Consider the following 25688-nt stretch of genomic DNA (forward strand, 5'->3'; position numbering starts at 1 on the left):
ACCCAGCTCCTGAAGGCTGTCCTCTGAGCTGCACAAGTGCCCAACAACACGCATGCCCCCACACCCGCACACCCATGTGCCCCACAACACGCATGCCCCCACACCCGCACACCCATGTGCCCCACAACACGCATGCCCACACACCCGCACACCCAAGTGAATAAATGTAGAAAGGGCCTTAACGAAAGTAAAGCTAAGCATTTGGAATAAACAAGGGTGCTTTTGTATCCCTATCTAATAGCTTTCACTTTTTAATATGCACTTGCTCTATAATCACATTCCAGGCATAATTATACTCAGCCTTTTCTTTGATGATTTAAATCCTTTTCAATAAAATGCTGACTTGTTTTGCTTAATATAGAGTTGTCATTATTTTCAGAATCTAATTCGTGGTACTTCTGTCAGTTTGTAACTTACTGACCAATTAGCTTGTAAATTTCTATTTTGTTGACGAAGAAAGTAAATGCTAAGTAGTAAACATAAAAATGGTTATATAAAGATGTTCATTTTTGGTACTTAGGGATGCTCTGTGGTAATTTACACCATGTCTACTCAGACACACAGGTGTGTGTATTCCTCTGTGCCTTATACAGACACACACAGCGGACTCTGTCTAGGGTTTACACCTGCCCACTGGTGTTGCACATGCCTTGTATTTTGTATCCGCTACGTTATCTCCTTATCATTTGATGTCAGGTAGGCATGCTTTGTTCTTAAATTCTCCCGCCCATTAAGTCCCCAAGGCTGAATTTGGACAAGTGTCCAGAAGAGCTTCATAGGCCAGGCACTGATTGGAGAGGACTGGGTGCCTTTTGCCTTGGCTCCTCTGGGCCCAGACTGGGTGTCATTTAAAGCCCCTGTGGTCACTAGCTGTGCCAGGGCAAGCTGTGTATTGCCTCTCTCTAACACTCATCTTACAGAAACAATATTGTTTGGGCTTTTGCTGGATGAAATTGATACCATGTAGTTTAAACAACAATAAAATGGCTGCTGTGTTATAAGTCATAACCCGGAGATTTTTATAGAGGAATTATGATTTTATTTTTTTTGAAACACTATTGGTAAACTTTACCCAATTAATACACTTGCCTCAGGGGATGCATAAAATGTATGTGGTAAAAATAAGACTTAAAAGATTTTTGCATAAATAAGCACCATTTTAATAATTTTAGAGTGTAGAATGCTACTTAGAAAGAAGCTTACAAACTGTTATATATTTGCTTTTCAGTCTGTAACTGGAGTGTAGATTCAGTGAACCATCTAGGGACCAGGATGAGGGTTAGGGGCCAAAGGGAGGCACCTTCTTATTTTTGAGCTGTTTGTTCTGTAAAGATTAACTATACTGTTACTAGTTTTATTGTACTTATTTTAAAATATATATATATAATATAATATATATTTATGTATATTATATATTATAAGGTACTATACCTGGTTGCTAGCTAGTTATAAACATTAACACACAGATCAAACCATGTTTTTATAGTCTTCCAAGACAAGCACTAATTTTACTCTTTCTGACTTATTAATTTCTAAATTGGAGGGTTTTTGTCTAGATTTCAGCTTTGTCAAATAAAGAGCATCTGACATGTTCATTTAATTTTTAAAATGTCTGAAAACATCACCATGCATGAGCATGATGGTCATCAGTGTACCAGATCTAGTGAGCTCTGGTCTAGTGGGTGCTAACATAGTGTGCACACGTTTGAGGGAGACCAGCATGTTTATATTGTCTCAGAGGATCTCCCAAAGTGCAAATACAGTAATGTGACAATAGAGAAATGTGTCCAGTACTGTCCCAAAGAGGTCGTAAAAATGGTCAGTAGTGGGACAAACAAGCATCACACGTGTCTGTGATAGCATGAGCCATGACAAGGGGATGAGTTTGAAAGGATGTTTTATGGTCCCTATAATTTTCAAATAATTTGAATGAGCAGTTAGGCTAGACCTTTTTATGCTAGAGTCTACAATGAGGTTTAATAATTCTTAGATTTATCCATGTGTGTTCGTTAGTATGCCTACCTTGGTACACAAGGGGTCAAAGGATGATGGAGGCTGTTCTCTCTTTTAACCATATTGAGTTGTGGGGATCAAACTCAGGCCATCAGCCTTGGTGGCAAATGCTTCTACCTGTTAAACCGTCTCTTCATCACCTGTAAAGAGCTTTTTAATGGAATTGTTCACTTTTATTTAGTATGACCACTCTTTCCTTTTTTTTTTTTTTTTTTTTTTGAGATTTTCCTATACAAAAAAGCATTGACAGTATTGCTTTTAATTTTTAAAAAATTTGATCGTATTGATTTTATTAACATAATAAAAATACAAAAAGCGTGTAATGGCAGTCCGGTAAGAAAATGTTTATTACTAAACAATCAATGAAAAAGTCTCAGACTTAAGATGACATACTTTTAGAACAGGTAAAGCTTAAGTTGATCAGGCTCATTACATCTAAAGAGGAGCTACCGCCTGAGTCCTGGCAACAAGCTCACTCAATTAAAATGCATACAGTGAGGCCAAGTGACTTGTTCTCTGTGCATTGCCATTTGCAAATTGTGTTGCAAGTCTATGATTTCATTGCCTGGGTTCTAAACATGAAAGCGTGCATGTGTGTATGTGTGTGTGTGTGTGTGTTTGTGTGTGCTCGTGTGTGTGTCCCTGTGTGCACATGAGCATAGGACAGAGGAGGGCGTCATTTTCCTCTGTCACCTTATTTCTTTGAGGCAGAATCTGTCCTTCAACCTGAAGCTCAAGTTTTTCAGCCAGGCTAGTAGCCTGCAAGCCCCACTGGTTCTCTCAGGTCCTCATGATGTGCAGAGAGCACTCGTAACCACTGAACCATCTCTCCAGCCCCACACTAATGGCTTACAAAAGAAACTATACAATGCTTTCCTTGGAAAAATTTACTGACCTTCATTTTTAAAAAATATTCACTGTTTGAAATTATTTCAATGTATCTAAAATGTAAACTATAGACATTACCATTGATTTAAACAGGACTTTATCTTTTTTAGATCTGCCACATTTCCCACATCTGTGTTTGAGAGAAAATAGTATCTAGAGTCTAAGTCTTAAGGGGTTTAATTAGGAGATTCAAAGAAAGCTAAACTAGTCCAGTATGCATGCGTATAGTTTATACGATAGGTATGCTTTTTAAACACTCTACATAATTTGAACTTAGCAATATCTTTTTTTTTCTTTTTCTTTTTTTCTTTTTTTTTTGAGATGAGTACTTGCTGAGTTGCTCAGGCTGGCCTTGAACTCATGCTCCTCCTACCTTAGATTGAGTGTCTGAGATTGCAGGTACCTCCCAAGCTCACAGTATCATAACTGTGTCAGGGACTACCTTTATTTCAAGATGGTGTGAACTTGCATTGTTGGTTGTGGCCTATAAGTGGTTTTAAACAGTTCAAAAGAGTTTCGAAATTAATTCTTCTTGGATGCTGGCAGACACTGCTAATTTTCCATATATTCTTGGTATGAACGTACCACATACAATATTGAACTAGTAGTCATGCTGTCTTCATGTCCAACTCCCTTTAGTAAGGCTAATTATGGCTGCTGTCTTGGGGCAGTTAATGATAGCTATAATTCTTTTTATAGAAAATTCAACTGAGTAGCAGATTATTTTGTCTAATATTTTAAAAAGCTATTAGATTTTAGTATTGCACTCTTAACATAATGTATGCAACATAACATCTAGGACAGTCACTCAGGACATCAGAGATATCTCTTTAGAGTTTTACATGCTAGTTAGCGTTTTATCCTGCTGTTCATTATTTTACATTACATATGAGTCTGTTATTACTAAATAAGGTTAAAGTTACTAGATTTCTAAATTAGTGTTGGTGTGTAGTTATTTTGTAAGCTGAGTGTTGAACTAAAGCATACTTTGTTGAGAAACGGGCATGCCAGCTGCAGATAATGAATTAGAAAGCACACTGGGAATGCTCTCCTTTCCCAGTCCATTGCTAAATCCTTTTCCTTTGGTGATGGGAATGGAACCCCAGGGCACTCTAGGCAGGCCCTCTCTGTGGTGCTGTGCCTCCTGCCCTAACCTTTACTTCATTTAAAGCCCAGCTATCACTTCCTGGCCCCTCCTCCCCCCACTTCATCCTTGACTGCAGGCTTTGCCCAAGGTCCATCTTCCCTGACGCGAGCAGATTGCGCAGCCTCGTTATTCGCATGCTTCGTAACAACGTCTAGTGTCTTTTCCTTATTTCTGAAATAAATGATGCTGTTGACTGTGAACTTGGCGTCTCTCCTAAGGCTCTCCGTGCTCTTGGCTTCCAGTTGTACACATCTCCCCTATCTGCGGTGTCTGCAGCCTGTCAGCAGGCATACAAATGTAAGACTTTAATAATGGCTTGGTGGCTATCCCTCCTAAATTGGATATGACAAGCCAGTTTATATAAAGGAGCTGTTTATATTGTCTTTAAAAAATTGACTTCATTCCATATCTTGAGCTAGGAAATAATTTTTCTCTAGGCCAAACCTGTGCTCTTAATTTTACATGAATTTTCATTTTATTTCAAGTAGCTTCAGTTAAAGTTACATGGACTAGCTCAGTTGAAGTAACGGTTACAGAAATTTATGATTGAATTCTAGAGATGAACAAATTTTTATTTTATTTTATGAATTTATATGTATGTCTGTTACACAGAATATTTTGTTTTGCTGGGAATTACTTCTCATTGTGAAAAAAAAAAGTCTGTTTTTCCATCTAAAGCTTTGTGTTAGCAATTAAAGTCCTTTTCTTTGTGAGAGTTTCTTCCAGGGTAGCACTCGGGAGAGTCGGGAGCAGTCGCTCTAGCCTCATAGCTGAGAGCTGTCCCAGCCACTGTCTACATGACAGCGAGTGTCTTTCCTCGGCCAGACAACTCCTGGTCACCTCTGCGTAAAGGTCACAATGGTGCAGGTGTTATGAACAAACCACTTTATTCTAGACTCAGCTAGAAGACTCACTCACACCAAAAGCCAGGATCTGTTGGGGATCAGTGAGGCAGGCATGGGAGCCAGGAAAGCAGTAGTAAGGCTGTTTGTAAACTATGGGTTTCTGAACGTTAATTTCAGATTTCCTTTCTGAAAGGCCAGTGTTTGTAGAGCTTACCCTGTCAGCACTACCTGGTGTCAATTGTCAGGTCAGGGTTAGCGTGTGGAGATATATTAATCTGCTAGGGCCAGCACAGTAAGAGGCTGGGATGAGTAGACGGCTCAAGCAGATGAGCGGGGATTAACTGTGTGTGTGAGCAAACTCTTCAATCACAGGAGCAGTGATTGTACAAAGGATTAGCCGCTGCTTTTATAAATATTGATTACTGATTTGCTACTCAGAACAGAGGTGACATAACGTGTGCAGTTGCTGTGGAGTGTGCTCCGTGAAGTGGACATCATTCATATTAATGGATTTGTCACAGACATAATAGAAACAGGCAGATTTATTACCATAGCAGTTGCTGGAACTGTTATGGTTAAGATTGTGTCAGCATATCTATTAAAACTTCAGGATTTCAGAAGTTTACGGCTTAGCTATAAAACTCATTTCCCAGATGGAATTTGGAATACCAGTTAAAGCCTGGCACAAATTTTAATGCATACTTTCACATGGGTTTGAAGACATTTAAGTTGAGACAGAGCAAAAACCATAGATCATTTTGTTATTTGTATAAAATGAGTTGAATCCTTTTATCCAAAACACTTGGGACTAAGAAGTGTTTCCATTTTCTCTTCTTTTAGATTTTGCACTATTTGTACATAAATAATGAGGTATTTTGGAACTTGGACTCCAGTCCAAACATGAAATCATTTAAGTTTCATATATATTTATACACATAACCCGAGAGTAATCTTACACAGTGTCTTTAGTACACCTGTGTTCTGAGGTCAGGTGTGGAATTTTCTACATGTGGTATCATTGCACTCAAACATTTTGGGATTTATAGCACTTTAGATCAGATTTTCAGACTAGGAATGTTCAACCTCTGTCAAAAAAATTTAAATCATTTTATTTTGGGGGAAAAAATTTAGACCCTAAAAAGTATCATGGGCATTTGTGTGGAAATGCCAGAATGAGGCCCATTATTTACACGCTACTCTAAAAAGTTAACAAAAATAAAATGAAAACTTAAAAACAGATAAGATGATATTAAAAGTAACTAGTAAGAATTATCTTTTAGAAAAATACATCTTTTAGTTTTTTAGAAAAGAGATCAGGTGTTTTTTTTTTTTCTCAGATATTTTTACTGTTACATTCGGAACACATTTTAGAGAGTTGAGATGTGTCTCTGGGGCGAGGTGGCCGGTTTATATTACTTGTGGTGGGGAAGGGTGTGTCCCTGGAGGAATGGTAAGGAAATTGCTCCTTCTGGGCAGAGTGAAAACTTATGTGGCTGTGTGAGATGTGGATTAACCGAAGACAGCTGGCTCTGTGTACATTCTCACGCGGTGCCCTATAGGAACAGGCCAACTGTTTTCATGTTGTGTTAGTGTACTATAAACCTGTACTTGTATTGTCAAATTTCATACATTTATTGGTGCAATTCTCTTGTTATGCTTTTAATTTTTGAGATTACTTAAGATACTGATTTTATTTCCTATTTAAAATTGTATTATGTAAAAATATGTAATTCATGATCCCAATAAAGAAAATGTTTTTATCTTCTCCCAAACACCCGCTAACAGTTCTGGGTGTGTTTTTCCTGCATCATATGGATACATAAAATAGAGAGCCTGTACTTCAAATTGAAAACTGGGTATCAATTTGTATTCTGCTGCTCTGCTTATTACCTAAGCATTAGGGATCTCTTTATTTAGTACAGATCTTGCTGTATTTTAACTCTATAGTTCTGCTTAATTAAAATAGCTAATCATTTTAAATAAATTATGCACTCCTTCTAGACAGACTCCTTTCTGTCACAGTGGTGTTTCTGTTGTCACACATATTAGGTGTAGGACGGAATGGCTGAGTTGTTGAGGGTCTTATCCACAGACCTTACGAGGGTAGTCTCTTCCGCCCTCTCCACTGTTGACAGTGCTTGCTAGCCTCCTAAGTTAGATGGTAGGATGCCACGTTAGTATGTAGTTGGAGAGATGCTTGATTTTCCATTGAGCATTATTTAGCAAACACTGTGTCCCAGGTGCTAATCCGAAGGCATTTGTAATTTCTGAACTCGTGGAGTAAACTCAGTAGTGAAGGTGGGGAGTGCTGGACAGGCTAGCAAATCACCACACGGGCTTCTGTTCACGTCCTGAATGGCTTTGCTTCTAATTCTTGACCTGTCTTTCTGTTGTCCTTTTCTTAAGTATCTACAGGAGTTCATGTGATATCCATGCAAATATTTTTCCCCAAAAACATCTGAAAAAATTATTTGATAAACTGATGCTTTTTACCAGTTATATGTGGAATTATCATACCTAGTTTTTCAGATTGGTAACAGATAATTGGGTCAAGTAATGTGTTACTATAGTAGCATCTTCTAAACAATTTCTTTAAACTTGATATGTTTTTACATTTCCAGTGTTCATTAGAACTTGATTGTGTGAGACTTAAGCCTACTTATACAGAAACTTAATTGATTTAATTAATGACATCTTAATATTAAGAATACAGAGTACACATCATGGTCTAGTTAGACATGATTTAGTTACAGCAAAAATCTTGGGGAAATGTATAATAGAATGGCATATCTGTCATCATTCTTTGTTGATTTGAAGTAAATCATGGTCCATATTTACTCATGGGATTTGAATTCCTAGGATTTTTAAGAGATTTATGAACATGGTATAGATTCAGAGTTGGACTGTGCTGGCGCCTCCAATGTTTTTCCAGAGGAACCCCAGAGCTGCTTTGGCACACTGGCCAAATAAGGCTAAACATCACTGTTTACATGAAGCTACATTGTCACCTGGCATGTTGTTGTCAAATACTGCGTATTGTCAAAGTTTTAACTTTGGCATTTTATTTTAATTAAAGAGTTAGCCCTTTATGGTGAAACTGTTCTGGTAACAACAACTCTTAACCAGAAGAGATCATAGATGGTGGAGTTGTGTCATCTCTGGGAGCCCCGAAGAAAGATGGTCCACACAGTAGACACATGCTTTCTCATGTCATCCTTGGGGTAAATACCAGGGTCTGTTATTGGAATTTGATATGTAATTAGTTTTAAGAAATATGCTTACATCAGGTCACTAAAAAGGGCACTTTTTTTTTTTTTGAGACAGGGTTTCTCCGTGTTAGCCTTGGCTGTCCTGGACTTGCTCTGTAGACCATGCTGGCCTAAAACTCACAGCGATCAACCTGCCTCTGCTTCCCGAGTACTGGGATTAAAGTCATGTGCCACCACGCCTGTTCCAAAAGGGCATTTATAAGGCTATGTCTTCTGTTTCATTTTCTTTTTCTTATATTTTTTGCTTCAAGTTGGTAGCTATAAAATTTAAGACTGACTGGAGCTGGGTGTGGTGGGACACATCTGTAATGCCAGCACTTAGAAGGCTGAGGCAGGGGAATCTGGAGTTTAAGGCATCAAAGTTGGGCTTGAGCTACATAGTGACTTTAAGGTCAGCATGGGACACATTGTCAGACCCTGTGTGACACAGCTGATATGAGAATGCACATCTGCACTGGAGTTTCCCTGACTTCAAAGTCATTGTTAAGGTGACAGATAAATGTCAGCGTGGCCTGTTGACTTTCCGTCCTGACTGGTCTTTCTAGCTGTCCTGTTCCTTCTGGATGCCACGACTCTGCATCAGTTCAATAGCACCTAATCACAAACCTACCACAGAAAGGACGGTAACTGCCTCCCTTGGCCATCACAGTGCCTGGGACAGCTTGGATGTCCCAAAGTGTTTGATTAGTGAATAAGCAGATGTATGCAACTGGATGCTTAATGTACACACACACACACACACACACACACACACACACACATATCAGTCTCTCAGACTACTATTAAAAGATGTGATAAAAATTTATAAAATTCCTCTTTTTACTCAAAGGTAAAAGTCACCACCTGCATCATTATTTGTATGCCTCTAATTCTCGTGTGTTTTCGGAATGCATGATTGTAGAACTGTATTCATCATCAGTTTTGTGTTGAATGTTTTAGAACATTCTCTTTAAATACCATGAACACGTTTTTAGAAGATGTAATTTTTATTACTTTTAATTATGTGAACATGTCAGTTTATGGGTCTGTGCATGTGAGTGCAGGTGCTCATGGAGGATAAAGGTGTCAGATGCCCTGGAGCTAGAGTTTCCAGCGGGTATGAGCTGCCGTGTGCAGGGTGCGTGCTCATAACTGCTGAGCCATCTCTTTAGTGCTACTATAAAAAAGCTTAAAAGTGTTTCTTTAAAAACTTATCTCAAAATAAAATAAAATTTTATTTGTGTTGGTGTGTGTGCGTGCGTGCATGCGTGTGTGTTATGTGGGGGCCGTTGCCTCCACTTTACCTAGAGGCAGTCATTTTTCCTTTCTTTCCCTTTTTATTTCTATGTTTTTGGGGGGAGCTCATTCATTTGGTGCTGAAACCTGGGACCATTCATGTTTCTCTTTCTTTTTTCTTTATTAATTTATTTGATCACTTTATAGCCTGACTGAGGCCCTGTCCCTCTTCTCCTTCCAGTCCACCCTCCGCCCTTCTCCCCCAACTCCCTCACGCACCTTCTTAGAGAAGGAGAGCCCCTCGTGGGTACCTGTTCACTCTGGCACATCAGGTTGCAGCAGGGCTAAGCGCATCCTCTCCCACTGACTCCAGACATGGCAGCCCAGCTAGGGGAAAGGGATCCAAAGCTAAGCAACAGAGTCAGAGACAGCCCCCTGCCCCAGTCCAATTGTTAGGGCACCCACGTGATGACTAAGTTGCACATCTGCTACATATGTGTAGAGGGCCTAGGCCCAGCCCATGCAAGCACTTTGGTTGTTGGTTCAGTCTCTGTGAGCCCGGTGGGCCCAGGTTAGTTGACCCTGTAAGTCTTTTTGTGGGGTCCTTGACCCATCTGGCTCCCTCAGTCTTTCTTCTCACTCTTCCACAAGACTCCCCGCTCACCTGTTGTTTGGCTGAGGGTCTCTGCATCAGTTTCCTTAGCTTCTGGATGAAGCCTCTCAGAAGACAGCTCCTGTCTGCAAGCATAGCAGAGTATCCTTAATAGTGCCAGGGATTGGCACTCTCCCAGGGGGTGGGTCTCACGTCGGGCCAGGCATTGGTCAGCCATTCCCTCAGTCTCTGCTCCTCTTTATCTCTATACTTCTTATAGGCAGGACAAATTTTGGGTGGAAGGTTTTATGGGTGGGTTGATGTCCCCCTCCCTCCATTGGTGACCTCAGGCTCCATATCCCCTGCTGCTAGGAGTCTCAGCTAGGGTCACTCCACAGACTCCCATGAGCCTCCCTGTCCCAGAGCTGCCCTACCACCAATTTCTGTTCTCCCTCTCCAGCCTGTCCTGTCCCCACACCTGCTCCCAATCCTCATCCCTGTTCCCCTCTCCACCCAGTTTGCTCTCTCCATCTACTTCATATTTCTGTTTTATTCCCCTTTCTGAGTGAGATTCGGGCATCCTCCCTTGGGCCCTCCTTGTTACTTGGCTTCCTTAGTGAAGCCTGGGTACCCTGTACTTTAAGAGTGTACTTACCAGACAATTGGGCCCGTTTTCAGAGTCATCGTGTGGACTTAGACGAGGTAAAGGGAAATACTGTCTCCTTCAGTGTGGGGGCACACACTTCCAACTATGTTGAAAATGAAGAATTTAAAAGGGTTTAGATAAGTTTTTATTGTTACAAGTTATTTACTTAGATTTAATCCAAGGTTTTTGTTTTTGTTTGCTACTGAGAATGATATTGTTTCTTTGATTGCTTTCTTGGTATGTTGTTGGCATATAGAAAGATTACTGATTTTTGTGTGTTAATTTTGTATCCTCTTCCTGTAGGAGTTTTCTGATGGAGTATTTTATATAGAGAACCATATCTTCTGCAAATAAGTATACATGACTTCTTCCTTTCTATTTGCACCCTGTTCATCTCCCTCCACTGGCCTTATTGCTCTATCTAGAACTTTAAGCACAATATTGAACAAGAGTGAAAAGAGGGAACAACCTTATCTTGTTTCTGATTTTAGTAGAAATATGTTGAGGTTTCTCTGTTTAGTGAGGTGCAACTGTAGGATTACTGTGTACTGTGCTTATTATGTTAAGATGTGTCCCCTGTACCCCTAGATTCCCTGGGACTTTTATCATGAAGAGATGTTGGGTTTTGTCGGAAGTCTTTTTTTTAATTTAATGAGATGAGATGAATCTACTTATGTGAGGGATTACATTCATTGATTTTACACATATTGAACCATCCCTGCATCTCTTGGGTAAAGCTGACCTGATCGTGGTGAGCAATCTTTGTAATGTGCTCTTGAATTAGGTTTAAGTCTTTGACAATTTTTCATCTATATTCATCACAGAGATTGGCCTATAATTTTATTTTCTTTTCTTTTTACTACAACAAAATGTTGTTTTCCAGACATGACAGGGCAGGTGCATATAAGAACTCAACAGTTGTGACTGTATGCTGAGACCTTCATGGGCTCAAGCTAGCCAGAATCCCACCATGGAGCATTGGGTGGGGAGTGGACACAAAAATCCTGCTCCTGCCTGAGGAGTTATCAACAACTGATAGCTTCTGGGACAGGGAGAGTCAGTTTCCTTTAACAGTGTGACCCCTGGTTGGTCAGCTGTGATCCAGAGCAGGCCCACACCCAGGAGTATTTGGGCAGCACAAACAGAAAGGAGGTATGGGTGCATCTGGAAGAAAATGGGAGAATGTTGAATATGATCTTATATATTGGAAGAAATTTTCAAACAATTGATAAAAAATACTACTTTAATTACTTTAATAAAAAGTTTTGGATAAGCCCATGGGTACTTTGCTAGTGTTCAGGGCAGGGGGTTGGTTGATTGTTAAGGAGTTTACTCTTCACTCTTCTCATTGCAAAGAGATAGTCCATTATGTGGTGACAGAGTATTTGACTAGACCAAGATTTGACTCACTGAAAGATCACACGAGCAAAGAGCAGAGTATGAGGGTGGTAGGAAGGTTATGCTAGCGAGAAAGGCTTAGTGTCCGTGCCAAAGCCTATATCAATGCCAAATAAAACTAGTCAGCAAAGGCGAGACCCGGAAACCTAGGAAGAACTCTGCATGAAGTCAGGACTGAACAGCTATAAAAATAGGAGCACCAAGCCCCATATTATAGGGACTTGTTAATGGTAAAATAGTAAAAGAGACTTTAGATTCCTCACAACTCTAATATTTAGATTGGCCACCAACCTTCTCATAAAAAACAAAACAAAACAAAACCAGAAGTAAATAAATAATAGATGTCTATTGCAAGATGGCTTTGAATCCCTCTGATCCCTTGATACCTGTTCATTCAAGAGAAGAAACTGAATGAGAAGCTAACTCTAAAACTAAGAAATTGAGAACTTTGATTGATTCTTAATTCATATTTCAAGTTTCTAAAGAATGCCTGTAATCCCGGATAGCCTTTTGATCTTGTTGAAGGTAAGTTTTACTGAAGGATGCAAGTGGCCTACTGGCTCTGCAGTGTGTTTGCTTCAGCCTTATCACTGTCTGATGCCCACTGGCTTTGCAATTTTTTGAATTTCACATCCCATTAGAACTAGTGTAAAGGCTCCCACAGGCAGCTCCCTGTCTGAAAGCTTCTGACATGCCCCTGCCTTTCCTGTCCAACAGGCTTTCCATCAAGATTGCAAGTTGTAGTTTGGAAAAAGACCCACTCTTTGCTTAGTTCCCTTGCTTGGTTGTCAGTTCGTTTTTTGTGCTGGGCTTAGGGGAGAGTGCCATCGTGTCCAGCCACAGGGTGTCAGCTCCAGTGGCTATGATTTTGATTTGCTTTAGAAAAGTAGGATTTTCATAGCAAATAGTCATTAAAAATAATCTAATTTCTTTAGAATATCAAAAGTTTGTGGCCTTGTAACCAATCTCCTGTGGTAATTTTCTATATATAAATAGAGTAACCTAGAATACATATTAATTTTTTTCTGTGTGTCCTTAGTTAGGATGTAATTTCTTTTTTTGCTGCTTTTACCTTAAGAAAAGAAAATTGTCTAAATTAGTTTAAAAATAACATTAACTCCTAACCTGGGCAGTTGTCAAATCAACTTCTCACAGTGAGGTTGTATTCTGCTGTAAGGCGAATGTCCTCTGTTGCTGTTGGCTACATAGAGTTGTATACTGTAGCTGCCCTCTTTGATGGTTGTCGTTTCTGTGTCTGGACAGCCTCTGCCCTTTGGCCTCATCCGACCTTACTGATGGCATACTGCTGGTCTTTGTGAGGGTCAACATGATGTGAGGATTCAAGTTTGTAAGGGGAACTCACTGCTTTTATGTCATCCAGACAGTACTAACTCTGCTCATCACGTTATACCAATCATAAAGTTTTCTTAGGACTTAAAGATATACTTAAAGGGTTATTACTGGTGTATTTTTGTTTATAAAAAAGTGTACAAGGCTACTAAATCCTAGATATTGAACAAATAGCTATAATGGTTTAGAAAAGTGAAATTTCAGTTAAGAATGTGCTTTTCCCTCCGTGGAAAGAAAAGATTTTATTTATGACACATGAGGTAATAAGAAACCAGTGTAAGTATTGCTTATGACTTGACATTTTATTGTGATTTATCAGGTTAATCAACATTGTTCTTAAAGTACTCAGGTTAGGTGATTTATTCACTTTAACAAATCTGTTTCTCTTCCTATCTTTTCGTTTCCCCTCCTTTCTTCCATCTCTTCTCTAGCTGTTTCTGGTCAGTAAAGTTAAAATAGTAACACCTTAAGGGTTGAAGACATGGCTCAGCAGTTAAACACACTTACTCTTCTTGCAGGGAAACAAAGTTTGGTTCCCAGAACCCCCATGGTGGCTCATATAACTTGTAATTTCAGCTCCAGGGGATCATGGCCACAGTGTCTTCTGTCCTTTGATGTTATTGTGCACACATTGTGCATAGGCATCGATAAGAGGCAGATTACTCAGACACATAAAATAAAAATAAATTAAAAAGTATTTTGTTTCAAAATAATTCATTTTGAAATTTGGAGAACATTTAAATTATTTCTCTCTCTCTCTCTCTCTCTCTCTCTCTCTCTCTCTCTCTCTCTCTCTCTCTGTGTGTGTGTGTGTGTGTGTGTGTGTGTGTGTGTGTGTGTGTCCGTCTGTCTGTCTGTCTACATTACCTATATGGAAGTCAGAGGACAACCCACAAGAGTTACTTCTTTCCTTCCACTTTGTGTATCCTGGGACTGAACCAGGTCATCCGGCTCGGTAACAAACACCTTTACCTGCTGAGTCATCTCAATGGCTCCAGAGAACATATGTTTTGTATGTAAAATAATACATTTTGCTCAGTGGAACTACAAAGATTGTACTTAGTGAGACCCAATTATTCCACCGTACCCTGACTAATTTAATGCTTGGCCCAACTTGTTTTCCACTTAGATACAATTTTTGCATGTTTAAAAAAAATCTACCTACCTACCTACCTACCTATCTACCTACCTATCACCTGCCTGCCTGCCTGCCTACCTACCTACCTACCTACCTATCACCTGCCTACTACATACCTATAATCTCTATTCAGTTATCACTTGTGAAGAGCTGGGGAATTTCTAAGAACATCAATGAAGTTACTAAATGGCCTGATACATATTATTATGAGTTTCTAACTGACTTAACTTACAACTTAGTCTTTAAGTTTTTTGATAGAAATCTGCTGTTGGTTTATGCTACTCCTTTTCAATGGTCTAGTCATAGATGCTTAAATGCTTTAGAAAAACCTAGAGCATAAAGCAGAGAGACTCAACCCCTTGACCTAAGGTCGCTCTGTGAATTCAGGTAGGGGGAGAGAGTATTTGATGTGGACTCAGGAACAAATCCTGTTTTTGATGTTGGGGGAAATCACTTTGTTTGACTTGGTGGGAGTAAGAATATACAGGTAAGAATTGATGTAAACTGAAATTGTGGAGGCACCAATCCAGCAAACGTGAAGAAGCACCTGTGGTTCATTTGAAATCCCTACCCTCTCTATCTGGGATTTATTGTGTTTATTTGTTATAATTCTGTGTTTATTGAATATATATTCAGAGTATCACCCCTTGAGATAATCAATTGCAATACACACACACACACACACACACACACACACACACACACACATATACTGCATTTGTATTTATGGGCAGGAACTTTTTTTCTTCTTCATTGACTTATTTAATCACTTTACATCCTGATTGTAGGCCCCTCACTCCTCTCCTCGAAGCCCCACCCCTTCTCCCCATTCTTCTTTCCCCTTCTCCTCAAAGAAAGGGAGCCCTTCATGGATACCAGTCTACACTGTCACAGCAGGGCTGAGCAATCCTCTCCCACTGAGGCCAGACAGGGCAGCCCAACTAGGGAAAAGGGATCCAAAGGCATGCAGCAGAGTCAGAGGCAGCCCCTACTACAATCATTAGGGGATCCACATGATAACCAAGCTGCACACCTGCTACATATATGTAGGGGGCCTAGGTCTAGCTCATGTATACCCTTTGGTTGCCCTGAGTCTCTGTGAACCCCCTCCCTCTTTCTTAACTCAAGATTTACAAGAAGAGAGAAGGGAGTCTATGAGATAGATTTAAAGGAAGGTTGTCAGATCTGATTTGAATAATTGCAGTAATTAAGGTACATTGAATGTAATGAGATAAGGCCAGCTTGCTTTTCCAAAGTGAATACCCACAGTTTTTTCTTTCTCTCATTTTCTGCAGGAAACCAGTTTCCTCCCATTGCAGCCCAGGACCTTCCTTTTGTCCTAAAGGCTGGCTACTTGGAAAAACGCAGAAAAGGTGAGCTGTAGAGCTAATGGAAACACCAAAGCTGTTCCCCCCACCCCATCCTATGATAAAACATACCTGTGGCATACTCACAGAAGCAGTGTTCTCTGCAGGCAGTGGAAGGATGTAAGAAATTGTGGGTGGCCTTCTCCAAACATGAAATGCCACTTTCAGCTTTGCCTAGTGTTTACTAGAGAAGCATTAGGTCTGGCTTTCAGTGCAGCCTGGGGTATTCCTAAGAGATTTGGGGGCAGCGTCCTACACCTTCTAGAAAAGCTGCAGGCCATGCCTGTTCTCATCTAAGCATGAACCCTTGTGAGCTTCCTGCCCGGACAGTGCACACAGGCCCGCTGTGGTTCAGAGCAGCCTGGCACCTCGCCTGCTGCTGTCTGTTACTCATTTCAGCATCCCTCTCCATTGGCCTTGTGAACTGGGGCTTGGCCTCCTTTCAGCACAAAAATAAAATGAAATCTGGAAATGCTGTTATGATACAGGAATGAAAGCAGGAGAACTCTTTAAACTTACCTTACCTTATCACTTACACCGTCTGATAATTCCACTTGTACTTTTTAAAAAAATCTTTTAAAGCTGAAATTTGAAGCTGAAGGAGGCAGTAGAAATGCTTTGAGTCATCCCTCCCCCTTTCCCTTTTATGACAGCTTTGAGAATCAGACCCCGTGGATCAGTTATTTCAAGAACGTGTAGTCAGATGCCCTTTTGAGACTGTGCAGGGGAAGGTTGGGTGGCCCCTCTCTGCTGGACTTTATCACTTGCTGTTGCTGCGGCTTGGCAGAGTAACGTCCGCGGTGAAAGGAAGCTCAGATCCTGTATTAGCCAGCTCTCCCCTCCACAGTAAGGAAATGGCTTACTGAAGTCCTGTGTCGATTCTAACCTGTTCATTTCTTCTGCTTTTTTTCAGATCACAGCTTTCTGGGGTTTGAATGGCAGAAACGGTGGTGCGCTCTCAGCAAGACTGTGTTCTATTATTACGGGAGCGATAAAGGTAGTGTTGGTATTCACTTAAGCAGTTTCCATTGCAGGCATTTATGAGCATTTCCCTGCAGAGTGAACTGAAGACAAAATGGAGAAAATGCTGGAAAAATTTGAGAATTATACTTTAAGACTAATTTATAACTGTCTTTCATTATTTGATAAATTCTGTCAATTCCAAACTGCCCTAAAACTTAACACACTTGTCTTTTTATGAATTATAAAAGAAAGTAAAATCATTTTCACTCATATGGCTTTTCTCTGCCTCCTCTGTTTCCCTATCTCCATCTCCGTCTCTCCTTTCTTCTTCTGCCCTGTGGGTTTCATTAGTGTCACAGCAGCATGGGCACCTCACCAGTGGATACATCACTGAAGAAAATGCCCTACCTCCCCAGCTGCATGTGAATCCCCAGGAAGCCTATGGGCCTGTGAATCCCCAGGACCCTATGGGCCCCTCTGTGTTTCTCTTAATGTTAGTAAAACAAAGGGCATCCATTATCCAGGCAGGCCTGGAATTTGTCTATCGCTCAGGTTTGTAACCACGGCTGACCCTGTGTTAACTTTCATACTTTACAGCTTCATTTATTAACTAATATTAATAAATGAATAATATTAATTCATTTATTAATGCACATTTTAGTAATAGTTCACATAATTTTAGCTCTCTTGTTTGAATAGGTGAATCTGTAAAATAATGAAATTAAAAATATACGTATTCCTAGTTTGCCTTTTTTCCAAGAGAAAGCAGATCAGAAGGGGAATATTCTAAAATAGAAGTCACTGTTTATAGAGCTAAGTAATAGCCAACATAATATATGTGGTTAAAATATATTATGAGACCATTGTTTTATACAATGAATATTCACTAATCACTTTTTATGAATAGTGTTCACACACATGTATACAAGTATGTGTGTGTCTGTGAATTTTACACAAAACAAAAAAAAATTAGTGAAAAATATCTAAATTAAGTACACTGTCCTTAAATAAAACAAGAAGAAATGAAACAGGTAATACTCACTTCTAAACTGAGTGCTTTAAGGAGGCAAAAGGGTATAAAAGCCAGTGCCACTGAATATAATTTTTCCCATGGATTTGTTATTTATGAGTATGGTTTGGGAATTTATATTTTATGTAGTATTATTTGTGGGTTGTAGAGTGCTTATTAGAACAATGTGCAGAGGAAATTGCTGTATTTCAGATAAGCTTTACACAATGCAGAAGTCCATCCCACCTTTTGGTTGGTGAGATTAATGACTTTAGAATTTAGTGGCTATTTGGGTCCTGTCACTGACATGTTGCATGTAGTGATAATGCCTGCAGGGTGGTCACAGCTGACAGCGTGTGTACTGCCCCTCTTGCTGTGAGCAAGTAGGTCATAGTGTCCAAGGTCAGTTAGGATCATCACAGATCACAGTGTGAATTATCATTGTCATTTCTCAACAAAAGGCCTCTTCACCAGACTCAGGAAAGGGAGTTTCAAATGCTTGTGAAGTAGTTAGGCATATCACTTCTGTGTCCTGAGGGTCCGTGATTGCTGATATCAGTATTAGGTCAAAGCCAGCCAGGCTTCCTCAGACCCAAAGCAGTATTTGTATTTCTATTTTTCTCCAAAGGCCAATATTACATAAATTCTGGCTTGAATCTTTGAGATGGTAGACCCCCATTCCTATTCTTATTGCTGCTGTCATCCTTAGCATTTTCTTTTTTAAAAAGATTTGTTTGTTTGTTATGTATACATTGTTTTGCCTGCGTGTACACCTGCACACCAAAAGAGGGCACCAGATGTCATTATAGATGGTTGAGAGCCGCCATGTGGTTACTGGGAATTGAACTCAGGACCTTTGGAAGGACAGCCGATGCTCTTAACCTCTGAGCCACCTCTCCAGCCCAGCATTTTAAGTGCCTTGTGGTCCATGTAGTTCCCTCAGCCACATGTATTTCAAAAGTTAACGTTGCAGTGTAACGTGTTGGTGCTTAAAGACCCTACCTGTTTTTACACTGCCCTTTGCTGTGTGTCTTCCCATGTGTCCCCGCTCTGTTTGCCGTGTGCTTCCCCACTGCTCTTTCCATTGTCTGTTTGTAGCATTTTCTTCTTCATGGAATCCCTGTCCCTTCTATTTATGGACTTTAAAAAAGTTCTGCCTTAGACATTTTTTAATTGCTTATTTGGCATGATCTCTATTTCCTGCCACTTTATATCTTTTTTTCCCGGAAAACATCAAATAACATTTTAATTTTCTTTTGTGTAGTCAAGTAGCTGAGTTGTACAGCTTTATTGTGCATCTGAGCCATCGCCTAAACTTAAACTTGGAGAGAGCTAACTACCTATGAAAACTGTAAGCCTCCAAGTAAGCAGGATTGAGATCAATGCCTCAGGGAGGCACGAGGCGGGGTTGATACCGCTCACTAGGTTAAACCGTACTTTGTTACTATTCTGACACATACATAGCTCATTTGTGCCTTATTGTGCATGCCAAAAACCATACTGACCTATCAAAGTAGTAATGGCTTAGAGAGAGTGCCGCCGTCCTCCAGGGTGTGTAATGCACTTACCTCTGTACCCATAGATATTGTCTGTATTTATTATTCATAGCCATTCAGGCCCCTAAGTAACAAACACTACAGGACATGTTTTATCACTTTGTGAGATTCCATCCATCCTCTCATCTCCTCCCTGTCCTGTGACCGTCACGACTCTCATTCATCAAGCGCTCCACATCCTGGACACTCAGATCCCCATCGAGGCATTCATTCATTCACTTACTCAGTTATTCATACCTTTATTTGCTAGATACTAGATATAATACATAGCGGGGCCCCAAAGATCCGTAAAGGTGCTCACTGCTGGAGTTGCGTGAGTGTCAGTGGGAAGGAGATAAGAGGCTGTGAGGAAAAGGCAGGAGCTGGACAGGTGGACACAAATTCAATGAGGGCGGATGCATCATTTAAATTAAGGACCTTTGGATCACAAAGAAAAGAGAACTAACTGCTACAGGCCCTAGGGGAAGCTTCATTGTGGTAAGGACATTTTATTGGGCCATAAAGAGTGAATAGAAGTTTACTGGATAAGGGCCACGATTTAAATTATGTGTCTGTCCAAAATGTGTATTTTGGAGTCACTGCCAAGAAGGTAGTGCTAGGATATATAGCATTTAGAAATGATTGGGCCATGAGGGCTTTACCCTCATGAATGACACAGTAGAAAGGTTCTAGTGGGCTCTGAATTCCCTTTTGTACTTCTGCCTTGCAAGGCCACAGTGTTTGTCCACTCTGGAGAGCACTGCAGCAAAATGTCCACTTGCAACAGAGGGAAGACCCCTGTAAGACCCGCCAGCACCTTGGTGTCAGACTTCTAATCCTCTAGGATGTTGAGAAGTAAATTGCAGTTGTTCATAAATTACCCAGTAATGGCTGTGCCAGCAATGCAGATGGGTTAGGAGAGAACACAGGGAAAGGTGGACACTTCAGGCAAGGGAAAAGCAGAAATGCAGTGCTGTGAAAGCCCACAGAGAGGATCAGTGTGGGGAGCCACGCTGGACCATAGTGGAAAGAGGAAGGAGCCTCGTTCAAAGATGCAGAACACATTGCAAAGCCTTCTGAGCTTCTCTAAGGATTTTACTTTTAGTGTGGACGTTAAGCAGAAAGCTATATGGTCGGAGTTGGCTTTAAGGATGGGCAGGAATGGAGAGAGACTGTCAATAGAACCATTTAGGAGGACATAGGGCTACTGAGAGACAGAGCAAAGACTGAGTGCAGCCCTCTGACTTCACACCTGTGTTTCCCCACAATTTGTGATCATTATCAAGCACTCCAGAGGGCCGATAACTGATGGCTGGCTCAGTTAGGAGCTTGTTCCAGACCCTGGGTTTTGGATTTTCCCTTCTTAGTTTCACATGGTCCTGAATCAGCATGTGAAATGAACCTTGTGTTTCTCCTCTTTTGAGGAGGAAAGTGGTGGGCAGGGCACTGTACCTGTGTCTTCTCCGGGCGCAGACTACCTTCCTTCTCCCCTGTTAGAGAACATGCCAGGACTATCTACTGACAGCTACAAGTAGTGTTGGTCCTACCAAGCCATCCTAAAGACAGATCAAAGTTTCTTTAAATTTTTTTTTGTTTTATTTTGGATGTTTGGGTATTTTCCCCACATGTATGTCTTGCACCCCATGAATGCCTGGTGCCCAGGCAGGTCAGAAGAGGGTTCAGATCCCCTGGAGCTGGAGTTACAGATAGTTGCAAGCCACCTGTGGACTCTGAGAACAAACCCAGAACTTCTGGAAGAGCAACCAGTGCTCTTGACCACTGAGACATCTCTCTAGCTCTTAAAGGTTCTTTATTACATCATGTTGTTGTAATTTTTCTTTATAAAATTTTAGAACAAAAGTCACCAGAAATTTAATATAACAAAACTAAGGATTTGTAGAAAATAAAAATTTTCACTAAATTAACCTTCTTCCTCTCTCACACCTCCCACAACTTTACCATTGATAGGGGAAACAATAAGAGAACATATCTCTTTCATTCAAACATTATTTCTGTGTGAGAACATCAACATCATATCACTATGACATATGGCTTGTATGAATGAATTCTGGTATTTATAAGATTTATATTGCAATTTTGTTCTATATGATATGTGGAGGATATTTTATCTTATTCTAGCACTAGTAATTCTACTTTTTTTGAAATCAGAAAATATTGTTGTTTATAGGCTTTTGAGTCTTTGATATGTGCTTGTCTTTTGGGCAGCTTAAAAATCCATAAACCTAAAAGTCAGTGTAAATGTAAAAAGAAATAGCTGTCACTAGTGTCATGTATTTTGTTTTGTAGTAGGTCATAACCAACTGGTTTGTCTGTTTGCCTTTAATGTATTGAATTGAAATTGTGTAAAATTAAAAGAAAAAATTATATGAAAGTAAGTTACTGACTTAATGGATCTCATTATCTCATTTCTCCTGGCAGCCTTCAGTTCTGTGGTCGTGAGACAAGGTTAAAGTGTGAAATAGAAGCTCAGGGACATTTAAGAGAGAGATAGACACCTCAGAACTCCCCAGGCCAGCAGTGCGTTATAATACAGAGGAATACTCAAAATGATGCTGGATTGTCAAGAAAATGCTAAAATGTGTTTAAAAGACATTGTGAAATTAGGAATATACACATCTTCAAAAGGTTTCCATCTTAGTGACTAATATTTTAGAACTTTTAGCACTTTGGGAAATGAGCTCTTGCTGTGTGTGAAGTTCCCAAAGCTAAAATCTTTTATTAGTCATTTGTGGCTCTCAGGAAAAAAAATCAGCATGACTTTGATTCCTTGATCGACATCTTACTGTTTTTAACAACCTGTTTCAAGTCACCAGATGTTCTTAAAGCTATCCCAGAAAGCATAGTTAGACTAATATATGTGTGTATGCTATATAAATGCATACTGTGCATAATAGATACATAGGTAGATACAGTTGTAGAAATGAATGATTACAAAGTGCTGGCATTTCCTCTAGGAGAAGCTGCTGTAGAGGAGCAGGTCCCATTAGAGCTGTGCCGGCCATTTCATACCTTCCTGCCCCATTCTGATTACTGGGAAATGTAGTTACTTTCATGGTTATTGTTTTGCAGAACCAATTGAAGGGCCTGTGAATTTTCTTGTTTCTTTAAACCTTTTTGGTTCCACGCCTCTATCCTACTTGCCTGCCTCTGCTCCCTGAGTGCTGGGATTAAAGGCATGTGTTTTGGTTGAGACTATAATGCAATTTACTTAGATCACATTCATGTCTCGTGTCTCCCAGATCCACCTCCACTTCCCTGTAGCTCCCAGCTTTACACTCTTGCGCTGCCCCTGTGCTCCGGAGTGTGGGCCCACACTGGAGCATGGTTGACCTAAAAAGAGTTGCACTCCTAATTTCACATGATTTTTTTTTCTTTATGTGTAATAAAGTGAGTAGGTTTAGGTATTCATAACTTTCTTATAGTTGAAATTTTTTTTCAATTGAGTATTCTCTTTTTAAAAACTGTTGTATGTGTATGGGGTTTTTGCCTGCGCATATGTCTGCACCTGTTGTCCCCAGAGGTCAGAGAGGGCATTGGATCCCCCCCCCCCCCCCGAAAGGAGTTGACAGATAATTGTGAGCCACAGTATGGGTGCTGGGGATCAAACCCGGGTCATCTGCAAGACCAGCAAGTGCTGTTAGACGCTGAGCCACCTCTCCAGCCCCCAGCTGAGTATTCTTTTAAAAATGCTGTATTTAATATTCACACATGCCCATAATGTGTTTGGATGAACTCTAACCCCCATTCCTTCCCCTCCAACTTCTCCCCTAACGCCTCATCACCTTTCCAACTTCATGTATGCTCTTTTCTTCCTCTGCTCTCTCTCTCTCTTTAAACACCCACGAGTCTGTCTAGTGTTGCTTGCATGTACATGGATGCCTGGGCATGTACTGCAATTGGCATAGCCTCTCAGCGCTGGCATCCCTGAAGAAAACTGCCTGCCCTTCCCCCAGCAGCCATCAGTTGCCAGTAGCTCCTCACACAAGGATGGGACTTCTGGCTCAAGCATGTGCATTTTAGTCACAGCTTTTGCAAATTCATGTGTGGAATAGTCCTGTCTTGTCTGAAAGGAAAAAAAAAACACTGTGTTGCTACAGATAACTACCCACTCTGCTTCTTATAGTATCTCCACACCCTCTTCCATGATGTTCCTTGAGCTTTGGCTCAGTGGAGGTATGGGATATAGCTGTCCTCTTTGAAGCTGATCACTCCATCCTCTCTCTCCATCTCTCCCTCCCTCCCCTTGTCCCCACTCCCACCTCCTCTCCCTCCTCCCTTCTCTCTCTCTCTCATATCCACCACTTATGTGTCTCTGCATTGATTGCTGTCTACTGCAGAAAGAGCTTTAACCTATGAGGGTTGAGAGATTCATATAAAGATAAGAATTTAGGGGGCAGTTTTGTGGCGCCCGCGCCACCGCGGTACCGAGTCAAGGGTGAGGGACTGCGGATTTAACTCTCTCTCTCTCTCTCACACACACACACACACACACACATACACACACACATAATAACACAGTGGTTCCTTCATGCTGAGAGAGCAGCGGCGGCGGCAGCAGCAGCGGCGGCCTTTATTCAGTGTTCAAAGAGCCTTCTTATAGGCAGCAAAACAGGAATGCCACTCGCAGGTGAAATCCCTCAAGAGGTGATTGTGCACAGGAGGAAAAGTCCCAAGGAGGTGAGGGATGCGTTCTCAGAGCAGTAAACATGACTAGCTAACCAACATAAACACAGACATGGAAGCTGCTAGAAACAGGGCATGAAACAGCAAGACAGGCAGGCAGCCCAGTCGGGCCTGGTTCCTACAAACTTATTACAATATTGATTTAGAAAAAGAATAATCCCAGGTTCTCTGACCTACACAGCCACAAAGTTTTGGCTTAGTTAATGGTACCAGGCATCTAGGCATTTACCTGGTTAAATAGTAACCACCCCTTGTTCTGCAAGTCTGTCTTTGAAAAGAATGAAATTTCCTTCTGTTTTATCTTTAAATTATTGCCATATTTTATTACTCATCTTCCAGAACACATCTGTCTTTGTGTGTATATCTTAACATACTTCTAATGCTACCAGACATATTTAAAGTATTTAGTGTAAATTCATTGGATGAATGAATACTTTAGTTTTCTATGAGAATGGTAGAAGAATTGGATATGTTTTTCATTTACTGTTTTTCACTCTTCCTTCAGTATTTTTCCAGTTAGATATTTTATAAGCTATGTTCTAGGGAGCACCAGATATATAAAACTGTTCTCTGGATAAAAGAATTTCATAGATGAGTGATATTTGCTCATGCTGCATATTGAATTTTTCTCTTAGAAATTCGGTCAGTATGTAAATATGCTAAAGGCCTCAAGAAAGTCATATGTCTATAACGTAGACTCATGAAACTTATCTTTTGGGTGTTAGTACTGAGGATGTCTTGTGTATGGTAAGTGATGCTTTGTCACTGAGCTACATCCCCAACTGTACTGTGTTTAGCTCAGCAGAAGCATCTTAACATATAAGGCCATAGAACCTCCTGATACCCAAAAAAACACATAGTGAAGTGTCCTGGTGCCCTTTATTTCTGTTTAGAATCAGGATCTCCCACTGTAGTCTAAGCTGGTCTCAAACTCAGGATCTTCTTACCTTGGGTCCCTTGCTGATTTACAGGCACATACTTGGCTTATAATTTTCAAAGCATAGTTTTTTAAAGCTTAGAGTTTAAATATGGATTTCTTCAACCAAGTGAGGTTCAAAAAATTTTAACTGGACCAAATAGATTGTTCAGGTTTAGTTTCTCTCTCTCTCTCTCTCTCTCTCTCTCTCTCTCTCTCTCTCTCTCTCTCTCTCTCTCTTCCTCATTTGATATTTTGGGCACCATACGATCTCCATGGCCTTTAAAAAGTAATGATATTTCAGGTGCTATATTAATGTATTTAAGAAAAGAAGATATATATTTTATTGTTGGCCCTACATTGTGGTAGCATTTCTGTACTTAACCTGAGCTCAGCAGAAAAAGGTAGTTTGTCCCCACTTCTGATTTTGGTGTTGTGTGTTAATGTGGGAAATAAACCTATTGCTGTGTAACTTTTTCTATCAAAATGGCACAACTGAATGACAAAAGTTAATTTTCCTAACTTCAGAGTATTAAATCTTTTGCTTCTGTTCTATTTTACTTATCATTAAAGCAATATCTGACCAAACTGAAGCCATCTTTCCTTTTGACTCTACCACATGAGATCCAGGTCTGTTCTCTCCAGTCCCGTGTCCACTGACGGACTGAACGGGCTCTTCTTAGTAGCGCTTCT

The 25688-nt window shown here is 40.4% G+C and overlaps 1 protein-coding gene across 2 annotated transcripts in view; it reads left to right on the forward strand.

Annotated features, from left to right (window-relative positions):
• SKAP2 (src kinase associated phosphoprotein 2) overlaps window positions 1-25688 on the forward strand; it is a 148274-nt gene that overhangs the window by 72497 nt on the left and 50089 nt on the right. For both annotated transcript variants that reach the window (XM_084784423.1, XM_084784424.1), the window contains exons 5-6: window positions 15797-15874; window positions 16782-16865. In XM_084784423.1, the coding sequence (XP_084640549.1) occupies window positions 15797-15874; window positions 16782-16865 (162 nt within the window). The remainder of the gene's footprint in view (window positions 1-15796; window positions 15875-16781; window positions 16866-25688) is intronic.

The sequence above is a fragment of the Acomys minous genome (assembly GCF_964271855.1).
Source record: "Acomys minous genome assembly, chromosome: 6".
NCBI lineage: Eukaryota > Metazoa > Chordata > Mammalia > Rodentia > Muridae > Acomys > Acomys minous.